This window comes from Akebia trifoliata, chromosome 7 (genome assembly GCF_017979445.1).
Source record: "Akebia trifoliata isolate Shusen 1 chromosome 7, ASM1797944v1, whole genome shotgun sequence".
Lineage (NCBI taxonomy): Eukaryota > Viridiplantae > Streptophyta > Magnoliopsida > Ranunculales > Lardizabalaceae > Akebia > Akebia trifoliata.
In genome coordinates this window covers 32,611,943-32,631,160 of record NC_141381.1, presented here as the reverse complement: position 1 = coordinate 32,631,160, position 19,218 = coordinate 32,611,943, and the positions used below count along the sequence as shown (strand labels likewise).

General features: G+C 35.1%; 3 protein-coding genes across 3 annotated transcripts; 1 reads left to right on the top strand and 2 right to left on the bottom strand.

Annotated features, from left to right (window-relative positions):
- Positions 1 to 23: 23 nt before the first annotated feature.
- LOC147399173 (biotin carboxyl carrier protein of acetyl-CoA carboxylase, chloroplastic-like) lies at positions 24 to 4,476 on the bottom strand. Its single transcript, XM_086448630.1, has 7 exons — positions 4,209 to 4,476; positions 2,225 to 2,278; positions 1,970 to 2,136; positions 1,570 to 1,885; positions 1,314 to 1,385; positions 296 to 361; positions 24 to 217 (listed from the first exon to the last, which is right to left on the bottom strand). Exons 1-7 carry the CDS (start codon positions 4,383 to 4,385, stop codon positions 194 to 196), a joined length of 876 nt encoding a protein of 291 aa, XP_086304756.1. The 5' UTR covers positions 4,386 to 4,476; the 3' UTR covers positions 24 to 193.
- A 1,588-nt stretch (positions 4,477 to 6,064) lies between these two features.
- Positions 6,065 to 9,511, bottom strand: LOC147399172 (microtubule-destabilizing protein 60-like). The gene is made up of 8 exons (XM_086448629.1): positions 8,463 to 9,511; positions 8,318 to 8,363; positions 8,091 to 8,183; positions 7,599 to 7,718; positions 7,100 to 7,198; positions 6,709 to 6,768; positions 6,521 to 6,615; positions 6,065 to 6,364 (listed from the first exon to the last, which is right to left on the bottom strand). The coding sequence occupies exons 1-8, from the start codon at positions 9,341 to 9,343 to the stop codon at positions 6,253 to 6,255; spliced, it is 1,506 nt and encodes a 501-aa protein (XP_086304755.1). The 5' UTR covers positions 9,344 to 9,511; the 3' UTR covers positions 6,065 to 6,252.
- A 6,002-nt stretch (positions 9,512 to 15,513) lies between these two features.
- LOC147399171 (UDP-glucose 6-dehydrogenase 4) lies at positions 15,514 to 18,304 on the top strand. The gene is made up of 2 exons (XM_086448628.1): positions 15,514 to 15,722; positions 16,554 to 18,304. Exon 2 carries the CDS (start codon positions 16,576 to 16,578, stop codon positions 18,016 to 18,018), a length of 1,443 nt encoding a protein of 480 aa, XP_086304754.1. The 5' UTR covers positions 15,514 to 15,722; positions 16,554 to 16,575; the 3' UTR covers positions 18,019 to 18,304.
- The last annotated feature ends 914 nt before the right edge of the window (positions 18,305 to 19,218 follow it).

Here is a 19,218-nt window from a genome sequence, read left to right as displayed (position 1 = left end):
TATGTGTGTGAGAGATTCTATACTGCTTCAACAAATCTACCCCAATTATATTGAAGTGAAAAAACTGTTGAACTCATACATTATAAATAACTCAGATTTTAGTGAAACATTATTAAAACTGTCAAAATTAAATTTCTGAATATTGTCCACTTCCTTTCCCTACAAGTGATAACATCACACAGCTTTCCTACTTTCACGGCTCAATGACAAATAGAGGCTGCAGGGAGAAAAAAAAAATAACTTCAGAAAAAGCAAAGCAAAGGCTAGAAAAGTGCGTGTGAGTGAGTGAGAGTACCATGTCCAGGCTAACTGGTTTCCCATCTTCTGCGAGTATCTCAACTATGGTTCCTGACTTATCAGCCTGACAGGAAAAGAAAAAAAGAAAGTAGAGAGTTACACTGTTGATCTTGTCATTTAACATCATTCAAATTGAGGCCTTTGCACGTACGTAAGGAAAATACATATGTGACACGGTTTACAAGTGGGCATGGACATATTGCTATGCAAATTTGAAGTCATGGCTTCAAGTTCAGCTTACTCATGAAAATATTGAACAAAAAAAAAAAAAAAAAACATAAACAAAAAGATATTATACAATTTCTCTGCTGAACAATGACTGTCAAGCAGCCGTATGTTAACTTTCCCAAAAGATTAACAGATTAAGCTGATCCTTTTTTTTTTTTTCCTTCTTATTGTGGGTATTCCCGCCCTGTGGGTGAGACTAATCCACGGTCACAGGCACCGTCCCCTCGGAAAGTCCTACGTGCAACTGGTTGAGTCGAGGGTCAACCAAACCCTGGAGGGTGGCTCTAAGGAGTTCAAAGCTTCGTGGGGTTTCAAACACCCGGCCTACCCTTCCTGAGGAGCTGATCCTGAGAATGCCTAGTCAAATTTTATGACAGTCAAGTATTCAGATGATTTCTGTTAATGTTCAAACAAGATACGATCTGAAGGACGTAATCAAGTTTCTGGTCTCAATCACGAGGCGAGTTATGATTCTCAACAAAGGTCTGACCATTCATCCAAGTCAAAAGTTCTAAATTAATGATGCGTCACAAATATAAATGCCTACAGACAAGTTTCAACTTCCCAACATTATTCTAAAAGGGCACCCATAAAATAGGGCAAACATGTTATCATCACGATAGATTAATGTAATGTACTTACTCTATTCACTTAAATGATAAATAAATAAATAAATTTTTTTTTTCAGTTGACGAGCTCAAAGAGGAATATAGAACTTTTCTTCACTTAATCATATAACAATAAGAGTTAGCATTTACTACGGTGAATGTAAGGATCGGGAGACTTACTTCAATCTCATTCATAAGTTTCATGGCCTCAATGATGCACACGACCTGACCTTTCTGGACCTTATCTCCCACCTGTAGAACCACAGGTACATACTAAGTGAAAAAAAAGAACCATATAAAGGAAGATCACTCCACTGCCACAGCCATTTATGAAGACATGCATACATATACACATAAATACAGGTACACCTCCACATACATCCATGTAAAACATTACAAAATATTGGTGGTTAAAGGAATAAAGGCAACTATCTACCTTGACAAATGGTGGTTCCCCGGGTCCAGGAGATCGATAAAATGTTCCAGCCATGGGGCACTTCAGAGGCGGATGTGATGACTTTGTTGACTTCTCAGGGGCAGGAAGAGCTGGAGCTGAAAGAGCAGGACTTGGTGAGGCAGTGGGGGCCGGGGCAGGCGGCGGTTGAGATGGAAGCATAGCTTGTGGAGGATAGTGTTGCATCATAACAGGAGCTGAAGCTGGTGCTTGTGGCAAAGCTTCCTTTTTCCTTATTGTCAGCTCACAATCCAGTTGCTTTAACTGCAGCTCCATTATATCTCTTGAATCCACAAGCCTGTTAAAAGAAAGTAATATCAACCCAACATTTATCTTTGTTTACCCATGAAAAAATAAATTAGAAAAAATGTTGTTCAATTACTTGACAAGATCTGCCACTTGAGTCATGAATGCCGAAATGGATGATGTGTCCGAAACTGTGTCTTTGATACCAGGTTCTTCTGCTGGCTCATCTTTTTTGCCAGATGATGGGATTTCTAATTTTTCTTGGGACACTGAAGTGGAATTTGAAGATTTTTGCAAAGCAACCTTGGATGTAGAAAACAAGTTCAATAGAGCCAGCTTGCAACAAACCGAAAAGAAAAAAAAAGCTAATTAATTAAATTGTGCAGCTTACCTCATTACTTTGAGCATGCACCTTCCAAATGGTGGATTGGTTCTGGGTAGGTCCCTGCAGAAGATGAAACGACATCGTTGAGACAAATTGAAAATTAACCTTGCTAAGTGATTGGTATATATAGGCCCTATGTAACAAGAGCACGGCAATTTTAGGATTTTTTCTATATTGGACATGAGCCGATGCACGGACACATTTGAACATTTAAGGTAGCGTCACCCTTTATTTTAATGGTCTTCTAAATGAAAATCATGGTTTTATATCAAAATCTGCTTTTATAGCCCTTGTATGTATTATTTTTGTGTAGTAGGTATTGATTTTCCCAAGGAAATCCTTCCCCTTTAGTTGTATTTTCAGCATTTTCAATATAATTTTTGGTCTCTTATCTGGAGAAAAACTATATGGCATTAGCCAATCCACTGAAACATAATATTCATTCCAAGTACGCTTGAACATGCAAAAGTAATGTGTCCATAATCACTACCCAACATAGCTGGATCCCAAGCTATACATAATATTATCCACTATGAACCATTTTAATGACAAAATACAATTATGGTAATACCGTGCAGCACACAAGTTAAACCTACACAATATCAAGTTTTCCATTTCTTAATTCACATAAAACAATAACATGGATGCCCAATATATCTGGATTCAAGTCATACACCTCCACTACCCATACAATGAACCATAATTTACTTACAAATCTGCTGTTTTGCACAAACAAGTAATTGTGTTTGATGTGCATCCAAGCCTGAAAAAAATTAACTTCTTTGTTCTTGTAAATTTTTTTGGATGAATAAGGTTGTGTGCATTAAAATGTAAACTTTAGTTGTTAATTACGAGTGAACGTACATGTGGTTTGAAAGGTTGGGTGAGGTGACTCCGATTTTCACCTAAACCGAGATAATGACCGTTCAAAGTTGTCGTTGAACATAATGGAGAGAGAGAGAGAGAGAGAGAGATGATTTGAGTAATATCTTCGAAAGAGGTTTATAGTTTTTGAAAATACGTTCCCTAGTCTCCAGTTGTCATCCTATTGTGAACTTAGCGCAAATCCTTTCTTAGTGACCCATGGGATCCTATTTATAGAAGCATAAAGTGATGCAAGGGACAATGATGCCCTTAGTTTATTTTTGATGCCCCATGGGGTTAACATGTGTCAAGGCTAGGTGATACGTAGCGATTTTGTCAACCTAATTGCCCATAGCCTGACAAATCATTAACTCATTTCTATGAGTGACCTTACATGGATACTTTTATTGGTAGCATAACAGATCTCATGGCATTATCACGCATCCATGGGTCTCCTCCCCAACCATCAAACATTACCCTTTGCTTGTATCGTCACTGATTGGGCTCATCTGACATAACTTCTAAGCTGGTGATATGCCATGTCACCAATTAAGTGTTAAAATACACATCATCATGCGTAGTGATGTGTGCGCATGACTTAGCATACATTTAATGTTAGACCATCATAAGTGGCACTCTGCCGCGATAATGGTTGACTCAATTGCTCTACATGGTGATCTAAATAGCTTTTTTGTAGCCTTATAATGAAGATTTGTGGTAATTCATAACAAGAGGTGCAAGACCCAAAATGCTTCATTTACAAGATTTAACAAAAAATCAATAACAAATAACAATATAAGGCCACGAAAAGTTGCGTGCTTGTCCCAATTGACCAAAATACAAGTCAATATCTTTATATTAAAGCTCTACAAACGTGCGACATTCAAATCTGCTTCCCAAGAATACTAAAAGTTGAACATAAATTAAAAATAAGTACTCATGAAGAAAGAAATGTTACAACTCATCAACAATAATAAAGGATTTGAAACATGAAATTAGAAAAAAGGGGCAAAATGTCATCTTTCAGTAAAAGATTAACGGCCAATATGATAAGAACGACAATTTAAAAAACTGATATTCGATTTTTTTTTTTTAAAGTATCAGACGAATTAATCAACCAAAGAACCTGAAATCTGAAAAATGCAGATTGATCTAGCGAAGAATATCCAGCAAGAAACGAAGGCTTCCTTGACTTCAAAGCCGATTGAAATAAGATCTTCGATGACTGTTGTTGTTGTTGACGTGGAGATCCAAAGAGAGCCAATGAGGAGGACTTAGGGCACGAAATCGAGAGCGAAGCCATGAAGGAAGAAGAACCAATCTATGAGAATTGAGAAAATTTGATTCAGGTTCTCTCAGAAATCGAAAATGGCGGATTTTTATTTTTTATTTTTGTTAAGAGAAAAAGCGGCGATGATATCGAAGGAGGAAGAGACGAAAGTGGGCCCAACAAACATTTTAGAAAATTACTTGTGTCAAATGACGTTGGACCCACTATGTCAAACGAACGGCTGGGATGGAAAGATATTTCATCCCTGATTTCTAAGAATCTCTATTTCTCTTAGTCAGCTGGAAATCTCTACATCTCAGCCGGTCATGGGATACCTGTCAGAAAAATCCACCCGTTTATAACAGATTGGGTGGGCCCACACAACCTATAGATTTATTCTGCTAAAGATGGAATTATCTAAGTTCTTTATCATGAAATACTCCAATTTCAAAATTCTTTTAAGCCCATTTAATTCACTTAAAAGTAATTTTTTTTTTTCGTTTCTTTTAAAGTTGAAAAATCAAAAACTTTTTTAGGTTAATTTTAAAAATTATTTTGAAAAAATCTAAATTATTTTTTAATTTTCAAATTGTTACTTTCTCTAAATTATTTTCAATTTTCTAAAAGTTATTTTTTTGGGGTCACGATAACTATTATTTTTATAGTCGTGTTGGAGTAACTTTGAAATGTACATCTTGAGGGACATTTCTGACGTGGATGCGTGTCAGAACCATAGAAGCTTTTCATCGAGATAATTATCCTTATTTTTATGGTCTGATAACAATTCAACCGATTTGGTAAATTTTGATTTTGATCATGGGATCAGTTTTTCAAATATTATAAAAAATTATTTTTTCCAAATGAATGTAAGTAGTTGAATTGTGAAGATTTGTTACTCACCCTATGAAAAAAATGATTAAGGACATTTGTTTAATCTAGTTATTTATGTGTCGCTATTTGTTGATCCCGAGGTTATGATAGACAGATTGGAAAGATCAATAAATAATTTAAAGTTGAAGGATTGTGGTGATGAGAACAAAGATTACCAAATGGGAACACAAAAAATGTGGAGCCATAGTGCACTTGGTTGACAGATTGAGTAGCAATTTTGAGAGGGTTCAAAACATGCATAAAAAATCGAATAATTCCCAAAACAAAGTACTATTGAACTTATTTCCAAAAACAGCAATTTACCGTTCTTAAGGGTATAATGGTAAGTGGGCATAAAATTTTTAAAAAATGGCACTTTTTTATATAAAAAATTACCAATGTACAGTTCATATTATTCTTTTATCGTTTTGATAAAAAAAATTAATTCTGAAAACGGTAAATTATCATTTTAAAAAATAAGTTCAATAGTGCTCCGTTTTGGAAAATTTCTCTTGAAAGCATGATAATATTTTTGTCCATTTACATGAACTTCATTTTTGTTTAACTTTTCTTAAATTAATGTATTTTTGCTATCCTCCTAATACAAGTTGATTAAGATAGTTAAGAAATGTACAACAACAACATAGAGCTTTGGTGCAAAATGGGTAGGAAGAAAACATGGTGAAAGTTTTAGGATTTCATATCTAATTATTGGATGTTTTCCGATGAAAATTGCGATCTAAAAGCCATTATTTCTTTCATTCTTTTTTAGATTATGGGGTTGTGTACAATTAGAGAGATTATTGAATATGAGATATCAAAGTATAAGTGAAGGCTAGTAGTGCCCATCAAAAAAATCTTGCCATTAAGTTTCTGAAAATGCAATTACATCAGTTGTTTGTCGGTCATACAAAAAATTAAAGAGAAAGAATTAATGATCTTGAGTGACCGATGAAGGAAACAATAAACGATTTTGATGGTCTTTTTTTTTATATTGTTTATCAACCCAATGTCTTCCTTCCCTCTTTCATCAATGCTGGTGGTTGTAAATGCTAATGTCGTTCCATGACGTGCACTTGATCTTCTTGTGTTGAGGAATGTGAAACTTTGGCTCTCTTGGAATAGTTGGATTCTTCACTGATCTTTAAAACGCACAAAACACAACCAAACAAGAATCTCACAAAATTAGAGATGACATCTTATAAGTCCAACTAATAAGGTTCGGTCAAGTATTGGAGATCGATCTTCAATAATAAATAGAAAACATCAATTGAAATCAGATTAAGACATAATAATACCTTTGTGGGATGAAAGGTCTGTCAAAATAAGGCATGGGTTGAGCTCTTGGAACAAGCACTCTCCTCAACCTCTTTATTTCTTCCTCTTCTTCCATCTAAAGAAGAAAAAACAACAAAGAAAGATTCCACATCAAACAAACTAATACAGCATTTTATTGTAAAAGTTGTGAGCCTATATACACACATACTTTTTGTTGCCTCTCTTTTTCCGATCGGTATTGCTCAATCAAGCTTAACTTTTCGGCAACCTGCCAAGAAACAAAAATTAAATCAAATAACAATAGAGGGAATTTCAACAACTAAAAGAAAGATAAGTCCTTTGGGTTCCTTCATTTATTCAAACAGAACAAACATAGAAGAAAATCAGATTAGCTTAATTCGTTTATACGCCCAATAGAAGTTAGACAACTATGCACCCGAGGTTCGTAATCAAATAACTTTATTTGCCCCTAGAATGAATGTTAGAAGCTTGAAAGAATTTTTATGTGCTTGAGGGCTCATGTTTAAATTCACACTATTCTTAGAACCAAAATATTAGAGTTTCTAGTTGTGCGATAAAGAAATCTGTTAGATACTTACTTGATGATCGAATTCAGCACGCTCAATTGCCCTCACATCGCTGTGAAGCTTCACGTCGACTGGTCTTGTGATTTCTTTCACCAACGGCTTTACCAAACACTGCGATGGCATGTACAGAAAATTGGATGTCAGTGAACATGCACAGAGAACAACATATATGGACTACCCCAAATAAACTTTCATTTATAAAATTCAAAAACAATCACCCAATATAAGGAAAATTACCCTTTCTTCTAAACTATCCTGAGTACCCATTTCAGAATCCTTTGGCTAAAAATAAATATGATTATTAATTGTTATCTTGACAGAAATATAAACATAATTTATTCAAAATTTAACATTGTTAACCTTTATTCTATTTCTCCATAAATGTAGAGAAAGACCCATCAAAGTATGTAGTTTGAAAATGTAACTTTAAGAAGAATAGTTGTAGTTATGCTAAATTAATATAACTTATTTGAGATTTTACTGTAAATAAAATATAAGTAAGGCCCCTAACCTCTGGCTCATCTGTTGTCCATGGGAGACCTTGTGCGATAGGTATCCGCAATTTCTCCTCCTCAACGAACATTTCCTGCACTCTCTGGATGAATTCCTCCTCTTTAAATCTCCCTCTTTGCTGAAATGAGAATTCGATCAGTAATGTCTTTGCAAGTTGGAAATCTTTTTTATTTTTATTTTAACTCTTTTCGTCAACACTTGTATACTCATTTAGTAAATGAAAATTAAACAATATGTTTATATTTCTGATAGAAGTAAATGAAAAAAATGGATTTCCAGACTAATTATGGGATGCTTGTTGTTTAAATCATAGATCAAAAAATATAATTTAAGAAAAAATATGCAAAAGGACTATTTTAAGGCCAATAGAAAAGAGGGCATCTACCAAATCATATATCCAATAAACTTGATCAAATTTCTCAACAACAGTAAGAATTAACATCGATTTCAAAACGATGAGGTGTCTAAGGTAAATTCGGACAATGGGTACCTCTGTTCTCAGCTTGAACGGCTGTTGGCGGGTGAGTTTGAGTTGCTTCTTCTTCCATTTGCTTCCACCAAATGTCCCCGAGGACTCGAAGCTCTGAAATTGCAAAAAAAATCAAAACTTTATAAGATAAGAAGAATTCTAAAGTTTTCAAATTTTCAAAAACAAATCAATTGCACATCCCTAATAATGATGAAGGCAGGAAAAAAAAGGAAATACGAAATTCTTACACTTCGCCTGCTCCTTCGGCCACCACCAGAAGTCCTGCTTGTAAAACTGGAACTCGAAGGCGAAAAAAGATTAGAATCCGATAAAAATAGAATAAAAGGAAATTGGATGTAATGTTTTATAGAATCAAATTGAATTTCTACAAACCTTCCTCTACTGCCATCAGACGACGAGGAAACCTTCGAATCCATACCAAAATTATCTGATGTGAAATACATCTCTGATGGAGAAAAAGAGGATAAAGAACCCTCTTCTGTCTCTGGAGCTTTAGGTCGTTGCATTCCTGGTAATGGTACCGCCCATTTCGCCGTTTCCTCCGTACTTTCTTCTTCCCCATTCAAATCCTTCGAACTCGGGATAGAAAGAAGTTTCTCAAATGCTTTAACAAGATGCAGAACCCGTCCACAACCCGCTTCGGGAACACTCTTCCTGGCTTCTTCGAGCAATTTTTCTCTCCTTCTCTTGATCACCGAACGACCCATTTCGCTTGGTAACTCATTCTCGTCGGCATCTTCGTTACTTCCATCATTTGGAGAGGACCCATTAACTTCTAAAGCAGAATCTTCGAACCCATTTAAAGATTCCAAGTTTTTGATGATCTGGTTGTTCTCTCCCTCGTTGCTCTCAGCTCTCTGGCAGTTCTTGGACTGATCCGATTCCTGATCACATTCTTCGATGCTGATCCGTTTCTGGAAGAACTCCTCCTGGGACACACGGAGGTTCTGGTAAGCGATACATGGGCATTTCTTGAGATTATTCCCCAACTTATCTTTGCATTTGCAAGTGATCGATGAAGCCAATGACACTGCCTTCGGATTCTTCTTTGCCACCACAAACCTCCTATTTTGAATCTTGTTTCGGGGAGAGACCATTTGATTTAGATTCTTCGACACTGATTTCTTGGATTTAGCTGATTTGATTGCAGGGGAGTTTCCTTGTTTCTGCACAGGACTTGAATTAGAGTGATTGGGATTGGAATTCTCCAACCCACGCAGTCGAGACGTTTGTGGGTCTTTCACAGGTGTCATCTTTCCGGTGTTGTTTGGCCAGAAATCGATCTAAAGATACCCAAAATCGATCGAAGGATGGCCAATGCAGAGAAGATTTGGCCTGAGATGGGTTTCTTTAACGATCTGGAGAGGTTTGGATTTTTTCTTTTTCATCTAAGTTTTGAAGAAGATAAAAGAAGGGGCGTAATAGATGGGAAAAAAAGGAACGTTGGCTTTAGAGGCTCATGTAACGGCTAGTTTTGTGGGATTGTTTGCCACTGTTGGATTCTAAATTTGAATTTTGGTCTGTTGGTGACCGTTGGATTTAAGTAAATGAGAAGATCGGAAATTATTATTTTAAATTTTAATTGTTAACCGTTATTGATACTTAATAATTTCTTACTAAGTTACGGAAATACCCCTCAAATGCAGTAATTCCTTAAATAAAAAAATTATATTGTCACACCAACTTTTCATTATAATATATCTATTCGGGAAATTAACTTTACTAACACATTAAATAAGAATTGATGAATACCATGTATTCTATCTCTTAAATTTATTCAGATTTTCTTTGAACAAGAAACCCTAAAATTGAAGATCCCCTTCTCTTCTTCATGAGTTATAGAAAAAGTAAGAGCTTGAATCCATAGTTCAATTGGTTGACATATTAAAATGCAACTTTGAGATCAATTAATGTCAAGGCTGATGTAAAAGACAATAGTTTGGTGATAGGTATTTGGCTTCATTTTTTATCTCATCCTCGTATGAATATGCCCTCACTTATATACGTTGCCAGTCAATTCCTATATTTCTTACATGCTTTTTTTTTTTTTATAATCGAGTATTCCTATAGACAGTGAACCAAGCCGTATTTGTACTTTTACCCCGTCTATAGACCATGATCTTGTCCACGAATTAGTCCTGGGGTACATGCAACGCTCCACATTACATGTACAAGGTAAGTGAGGGCGTGCTCTTGCAGGTGACCCCTGAGGAATTAATGCTCATATTGAGTATCAAACTCACAACCTGCAAGCATTAACCGGTTATTGGTCCAAAATTGCCATTGGGCAACTCATCGGGATTGTAATTCTTACATGTTGATGAACTATAAGAATGGTCAACTTAAGATATGAATAAAAATCTTTTGAACATGAGTTTAAAAAATAATTGACACTCCCACTCAAAGGTTTCCCACAAACTAAGAATATGTGGATACTTCTATACATTTTTTAAATATTTTACTTCATATATTATAAAATAATGTAATAAACTAATATTTTTCTAAAACTTAATTTAACTATTAACACAAAGCTTTATTAAAACACAACAAAAATATTCTTATTTCACAAAACTAAGATTTTCCATCAAGACCCCAATTCCAAAGTAATAGGGATAGAGGATAGCCAAAAAGAAGAGAGAGAAAAACAAGTGGGTACATTTTACCATTTTGGTGTGTGCAAATAGACCCACCCTAAGTGAAGCCTTTAAGTCAACCACCCCAAAATATGTATTGATACCATATAAGAGAAAATCTGGGCTGGTAAAGTCTGACCAGTTTGAAGATGACTGGGGGGGGACAAGGGTTTTTGGTTAGTGATTGAAGAAAAACGCATTTAGGTCATTTCTTATTAATCTATAAAGAAGACTTAAGTAAAGCGGGTAATGCCACAAATTTAAAAATATAAGATATCTCAAATATTCAACAAAATTCCTATATGCCCCTCGACCTAGGTGTTCTCCAATAGACTAATCCAAAATGGCCTAATTACCCTCGTTTTCAACCTAAAACTAGAAAACCTTTTATTTATCTTTCCAGAAGTAGTCATCTTTAACCTCTTGAATAAACAAATTTCTCTAATTTTCAACTTTCAGTGTAATCTATTGTAACTTTCAAATCTAAAGAACTTTTGAATTAGTAGATTATGAGAAAAAAATTTTATCAAAAATTCTATGATTTTCCACAAGGGGTAAAATTGATGTTCAAAACAATGGATTAAAGACAAAATTAAAATTAATTTACAATGGAGGTTAAGATCTTGAGATGACTGATTTTAGGGATAAAAATTAGGGGTTTATTTATTTATTTATTTATTACAAGTTGAAATCTTTGCATCACATCCAATTCCTGGTCAAAAAATTTGTCATTCTTTAGCTATGTTTTCTCTAGATTCTATAACGACTGTTAAAATATCCAGAAATACGGTTCTTGTCGTGCACTTTTCAATCTTATTAAGAAGTGTAATGATTTTCTGATGCCCCCCCTCTGACACACACTCTCATCACAGAAACGTAGATCATTTGCCTCGGGATATACAAGAAAAAGATTTATGATTATGTGTATCCCGACGCAGATGATCTACAGTTCTGTGATGGGGGCGTTATGTTATCATGACAATGTAAGAATTATGTGCCATTGGATTCGAGTAAATTTCTTCATGAGCTGAAAATCCAAGAACCATAATTTCATTATAATGATATTTGCGCAAACACAAAAGCCTAAAAAAATAGCTCAAAAGACTTTGTGTGTGTAACTCCACCAGGTTTAGTCTTTTAATAACTCTCCTTTCATCTCCACTAGCAAGCCTTACACCCATCTGAACAAGGCCCATTGGGCCATGTATAACTCACGATGTGCCGAGTTACTTGACTCGTGTAATCACAACCGACTTGATCAAACCACTCGGGACAAGGATCACAATTCAATATCACATGTATTATTGGACTTCTTTTTTTTTTTTTTTTTTTTTTACGGGGGTATCCAAACTTTCGTCCGACTAGTGTGACCGGAAGAGAGAGCCAGAGACTAGACCAAGGCGTGTGGGTTCCATCCCCCTGGCACGTGCAACGTGCCCACATACGCACCCAGGTAAGTGAGGTTGCGCCCTCATCAATTATTGGACATGGTTGCCTATAATTAAAAGCAACCTCATCTATTAAACATCACTGATTCTTAAGTTTTTTCATAATTTTCTCAATGTTTTTAGATTTTTTTAGGCTAAATTATTAAATGTAACATGATATTTTCATCATTATGGGACCATCACATAGGCACACCTCTTTCAGATCCACACTTTTTTATTTATTTATTTATTATTATTTTTTTTTGTGAGGGGGGGGGGGGGGGAAGGTTTTAGTCTTTTGGATAGTAAATGAGTAGCATGTGGGCCCAATGATTGATGTTAAAGGATCGGAACCTATGGACGGCCGAGGGGGAAGATATTATCAAGGGGATCATTACTAAACGGATCCCGATTAATTTGTGGGTAACCTTAATTTATCTTCCCATCTTAGTTGTTCGTCGGAATTATTTTGGTGTTTGATGTTGTAGAAAATATCCTCAAAAGGATGATTTCTCAAAAGAAATGGTAGCTGATGTTTGATTCCACCAACCATAATGTCAATTCTTATACCTATAAATTGTAATTTTCTTAACGATTTTCGTTGGCAATCATTGAGATCCTTAAGTAAGACTACAGAGAAAATATTTTCAAAGAAAAATAAATTTCTCATAAAAATCATGAAAATGAATTTTCTGAAAAACTAATAAGTATTTTTTTTTTATCGGTAAAAAAATTGAATTGCAAGAGAATGCTATTAGGAGATTAAAGAATTTGAATTTTTTCTTTCGTCAGAAGAGAAAATCACTTTCGTACGACAAATATTTCCATTACTTTAAATGGTGTAACAATCACTTGTTAGATTATTATTTAATCGAAGTGATCCAAACTATTTATTATGTATAAGTTCATGAACTCATAATCCGTAGATTAAAAAAAATTATCACTATAATATCGAGATGATTGTTGCAAATTCTTAATGTTTAAAAGTGTGAGAATCAACAAAAGTGCAAGAGTTTGCAAAACTACTAAAGACTAGAAGATTGAAAAAAGAAATGTTGGTTACAACTCCAAAGATGAAAATTTCCAATCAAATAGTATTAGTTTCTTTACATGCCAAAAGGGTAAAATTAAATTTAGGATTGTTATTGGAGGGGATTCGGGTCGGGTTTTGATGAGCCCTAATTCAACATTAAAGAGACAGATTGTATCTTAGACCAATTCTAAACTCTTATCTAGCAAAGTTCGATAAGTTTAAGCTCAATCCCAATGAGGATTGGAATGACCTTTGGTGACTTTTCAAGTACTTTAATGTTAAATTCGTGCATTTTTCAAACTCATTTAGAATCATTTGATATATTTTTTTCATCTATGTGTTCAATCTCTCTATCCTAATCGAAAAATGTTAGGATTGAGAGTAAATTCATCTTTTGTCATAAATTATATTCTTATTATGTTATAAGGTAATTTTACATTTTATTTTTCAATAACATTGAAATGACCTCAAGTTTGTACCTCATATCACACATCTTGATGTGAAAATGCAAGGAATCATAGATGTTTTTCATCAAGATATAAGTTAAAAAGCATATATGGTTCCCACATACTTTCACGTCAAGATGTATGATATGAGATACAATCTTGAGGTCACTTCAGGACAACTCTTTATGTCTTTTTGGAATCGAGATATCAAACTTCTTAGAACACCTGAATAATCCTCGGGGGATGTGTAATACCATCCCTCATGACACACCATGTAATTTATGTGATAAACATCGAGAGTGGCTCCTAACGTAGGATTTGTACTCAAGACATCGCGAAGTGTGATCCCAAACATCTCACCAACCCTTTGGGGTTAGTTGGATTGGACATTGTTAATTCCTTCTCGAGCTGGCCAAAAAAAATTGAACCCAACATGGGGAGTATTGCAGCTCGAGATCAAGTCCGAAATCTTTAAGAGGACAAGTGGCCAAATTTCTTCATAGAATATGAATATTCATTCATGAGAGAGGCTTGTTTTTTTTTTTTTTTTTTTATAATGATTGGGACAAGACACGTGTACAGAAAAAAATCTAAATTAAAATGGATTAATTTATGATTTCGATTTTCGAGAGGGTAAAATAAAGAGAGATGCTATTACCAAATTAACTTTTACTAATGCCACATCATTCTTATATAAATCTCCAAAGAATTGCACACAGTTGGTGTGGCAATAATAGCTAACTAGTTAGTTATGATGAAAAACAAGGCACGTGTATTGAAGCAAAACTTTTTTTTTATTTCGAAAAAGACAACTTTACCAACCATATCAGCAAAGTAGTGACACGTGTCATGTCATAGGTTTTAGCAAAACTATTTCACTTAAAATAAGTTGTGACTTTAAAAGTCTATCAAAGTTAGAACCTTTGATCCAGTACTATCGACACTACAAAAGTAAACGTATTATTCTTACGTGGAGTGTTTTTATTGGAAAACATGGATATATCCATTAATAACTTGCCACGTAGAAAAGTTACTATTTTATCATAGTTGTCACAGTCTGGGATCATTCCCTATAGTTAGCCAAAATATTACATAAATAAACCCTAGAAAAAGGTCATTTTTTTTTTTTTTTTTTTTTGTGGTGCTCTTAACGTTTGTCATGGATTTTTGCGCGTAATTTCTGAGGTATAAAATACGTTAATCTTCGTTCATTGAAACTTGAAATTAGGGTTTGTAAATGTTGTTTCTTTAATGCGTAGCTTCGATCTTACTCAAAGCTTCTTGAACCCCACCAAGTCACGTTGTTTAGTTTGTTTGTTTGTTTCTGGGTTTTGAAGCTTTCTCTCGCTTCTTTTTACTGGAAATAATAAAACTCTCGTGTTTTGGTTAATATTCTAATAATGCTGCTTGGTATAAGTTTTGATTTCGCTTTTTTGTTGGAAAAATTGGGTCTTTTTAGTTTTTAAGAAATGGGTTTTATTTGAAATTGAGTTTTTGAACCTGTTATTAGTTATGTAAGAAAGAAAATAGTTTTTTTTTCTTGCAAATTAATGCTTTTTTATTGAAAAATAAAATTAAAAAAAGTATCATTTTATTTTTCTGTTAGAAATGAATTTCATAATCTGAGTTTTTAATTTAATTTCATTTCATTTACTACTTTTTTAATATATTATAAATGAATCTTTAATTGAAAACGCGTTTAAATAATTCTGGTTGGTCTCACTCCTTTCACATCCGCCAATAGTTTTGTAGAAAAATTGAATTTTTATGAAAAAAACTGGTTTGGTAATTGTGTTTCTGAAAAACATAAAAAATAAAAATAGAAGTTGGCGTTTCTTTTGTTTGTTAATGGATGGTGGTAGGTTTGAAAACGTAAACGTGTTGAACATTACGAATTAGCTGTAAAAGCTGACTCGGTTTGGAAAAAATTAAAATAAAATAAAATCTGAGGGGGTAGATCTCAGATGGGTTTTGGGTATTTAAGGGAGGTCTCCAAGTCTTCTTGTTTCCAGAAGAAAATATAACTGTTTTCTTCTTTCTTTTCTTCAACTTAGTCTTCTTGAAGTAAAGAGAAAGGAGGAACAATTCAGAAGGTAATAATATTTTGTTCTGAAATCAAAACTTCCAATAAACTCTTGAATGAATTCTAGTTATGGGTTCGTGATCTGTTTACTGTTTATGTTCTTTTTAGAGAAGAATTTGTTTCCTTATGTTTAATTCTGTCTTTTTTTTTTTTTCCTACTTATTTGATTTATAGGAGGTTTCTGTGTTAGATTTTGTTGTTTTGTTTGATGATTTGAAATGGGAATTCGATTGTGTTAAATGATCTGTTCGTAATATGGTTAGATCTGTTGCTTGTGTCACATTTTGTTGTGGATCCAATAACTCTGATTGCTACTCTAGTTTTTAAGTTTCTCATTTGATCTTGTTGTGTCTCATTACTGACATTTAACTGCAAATCAAGCTTTTCTTGGATGGATTCAGTAGGAAGTTGGACTCACTATATATATTCAATCTATTATCTATATCTTTATTTCAAGCTAGTGTTTGTTGTTTGTGCTATGTGGGTCTCTAATTTGTGACTAATTTATTTTATTCTTCGAATATCCCCAAATTCTCTGATTTCTCTAAACCAAAATCAGTTTTTAGTCCCCTTCGTTTTGTCAATCCTTGTCTACTTAATTTGCTTCAAAATGGGTTTTTCTGTTAGGTGGAATTCTTCTCAAATAATTTGTTGGCGAATGAACTTGAGAGAACTTAGATTTATTTAGCAGATCTTTGACATTCTTTTAGGATCCATTGCTGATCGTCCCAATGCATCGTTCTAGACCATCTTGTTTAATTGTTCTGGATATAGATCTAGAAATTAGATTCTCTTAAAATGGTTGTTCTTTACTGATAGACATGGACTTCTCGTGTTGCAGGTTGAGAAAAATAGAGGAAAAAATGGTGAAAATCTGTTGCATTGGAGCTGGATATGTAGGGGGCCCTACCATGGCCGTGATCGCACTCAAATGCCCATCGATCGAAGTGGTTGTTGTCGACATATCTGTACCTCGAATTACAGCCTGGAACAGCGATCAGCTTCCCATCTACGAGCCAGGTCTTGAAGACATTGTAAAGAAGTGCCGAGGAAAGAATCTCTTTTTCAGCACCGATGTAGAGAAACACGTAGCAGAGGCAGGTATCATCTTTGTCTCGGTCAATACCCCGACCAAGACTCGTGGCCTTGGAGCAGGGAAAGCTGCTGACCTGACTTATTGGGAAAGTGCGGCCCGCATGATCGCTGATGTCTCGAAATCCGACAAGATCGTAGTTGAGAAATCGACGGTCCCAGTGAAAACAGCTGAGGCCATCGAAAAGATTCTTACCCATAACAGCAAAGGCATCAACTATCAAATTCTATCAAACCCGGAGTTCCTTGCTGAGGGAACTGCAATCGAAGACCTCTTCAAGCCTGATCGAGTACTCATCGGAGGTAGGGAGACTCCTGAAGGCCAGAAAGCTATTCAAGCTTTAAAGGATGTTTATGCTCATTGGGTGCCCGAAGACAGAATCATAACCACCAACCTTTGGTCCGCGGAGCTTTCGAAGCTCGCTGCCAATGCCTTCTTGGCTCAGAGGATCTCATCTGTTAATGCCATGTCAGCACTTTGTGAGGCAACTGGGGCAGATGTTGCACAGGTGTCCCATGCCGTTGGGAAGGACACAAGGATTGGTCCAAAGTTTCTCAATGCCAGCGTTGGGTTCGGTGGATCATGCTTTCAGAAGGATATCCTCAACCTTGTATACATTTGCGAGTGCAATGGCCTCACTGAGGTAGCAAACTATTGGAAACAGGTCATCAAGATCAACGATTACCAGAAGAATCGGTTTGTAAACCGAGTGGTATCCTCCATGTTCAACACAGTCTCAGGAAAGAAGATTGCTGTGCTCGGATTTGCCTTCAAGAAGGACACTGGAGACACGAGGGAAACCCCTGCGATTGATGTGTGCAAGGGGTTGTTAGGTGACAAGGCCAAATTAAGCATCTACGATCCACAAGTGATGGAGGATCAGATCCAGAGGGATCTCACAATGAACAAGTTCGATTGGGATCACCCGATTCACCTCCAGCCCATGAGCCCCACTACGGTGAAGCAAGTGAGCGTGGTTTGGGATGCCTATAAGGCCACCAAGGACGCCCACGGTATCTGCATTTTGACCGAGTGGGATGAGTTCAAGACGCTTGATTACCAAAAGATTTACGATAATATGCAGAAGCCCGCATTCGTGTTTGATGGGCGGAACATTGTGGATGTGGAGAAACTGAGGGAGATTGGATTCATCGTATATTCGATTGGTAAGCCTCTAGATCCATGGGTCAAGGACATGCCTGCTATGGCATAAAAGAGAAGAATGCTGCATAGATGGAAGCTTGTAGTGGAATCAAAACTAGAAGAAAAAGAAGGATGTTTGAGAGACAGTTTGATTATTTTATATTCTTATGATCTTACTTTCAGACATATATGGGTCCCTTGTGTTTCTTAATTTTGCCTAATAGTTTAGTCTGGAATCTGGATTACCTACCTACCACCAATATGGAGGCTTTGGGTTTTGCCTTCACAGTGTACTGTGTTCTTTACTTGGGTTTTTTGCTATATCATGAATAAATTCTTATAACTTTTAGAAACCATCTCTCTCTCTCTCTCTCAAAATACTGCACAGCCATAGAGTTACAACCATGTATTTTTGGGCATGTTGTATCTTGTGTAGGTAAAAAAATAAAGAGAAGTTGATTGAAATGATTTGAGCATGTATGATAGATGGTAATAAGAGTGTCGATAGTGGGCATTTTAGTAAAAATTGAAGTTTGTAAAAGGAGTGCGGAACGCTAAGAATAACTATTGAAAAGATGTGAAAACATATGCCTAAGTAGATATATAATTATAGATGGTTGAATGCCAAAATAAGACTAAATGCTGAGATCCCATATCATTGGGCTTAAGACATGATGAAGAGGAAGAAGAAATACTAGATGTTTTGCAAATAAGGTAGTTTTCAATCAATTTCATAGTTTTGTTCGTTCTTACAAGTTTGTTTGCAATCAATGTCATAGTTTTGATCATTCTTTAAAAGATGTTGGTAACGATGTTTGGATTCTGTAACCATTCAGTGGGGGCTCAATTCAGATAAATTTGGAAAGTTATAAAAGAATCAGAAAAATTCCAATAATATGCAAATGATGCGTTTCGGTTTTCTTTTTTTTACCAAATGCCATCATCTTCAACCTCTCTGAAAACCCCGTCTCATTCATTTGAATGTTGAAAATAAAACTTGAGGGTAAAGCGTAAAAATGTTACCATGTGCCACAATTAATTGATAAATTGATGATTCATTTGTCAAAATACTGTTTTAGACGGCTAGTCTCTTATTGAGAATTTTACGAAAAAAAAAATTGGAGAATTTTGTCACTATGAATGAGAAGCTACTTATCAGATCTCGATATTCAGACCCAAATCAGTCCAGTAACAATTGATTTGGACCAACGAGGATCAAATCTGATTTGATTTAAAAAAAATATACATCATACATTTAAGTAAATACATT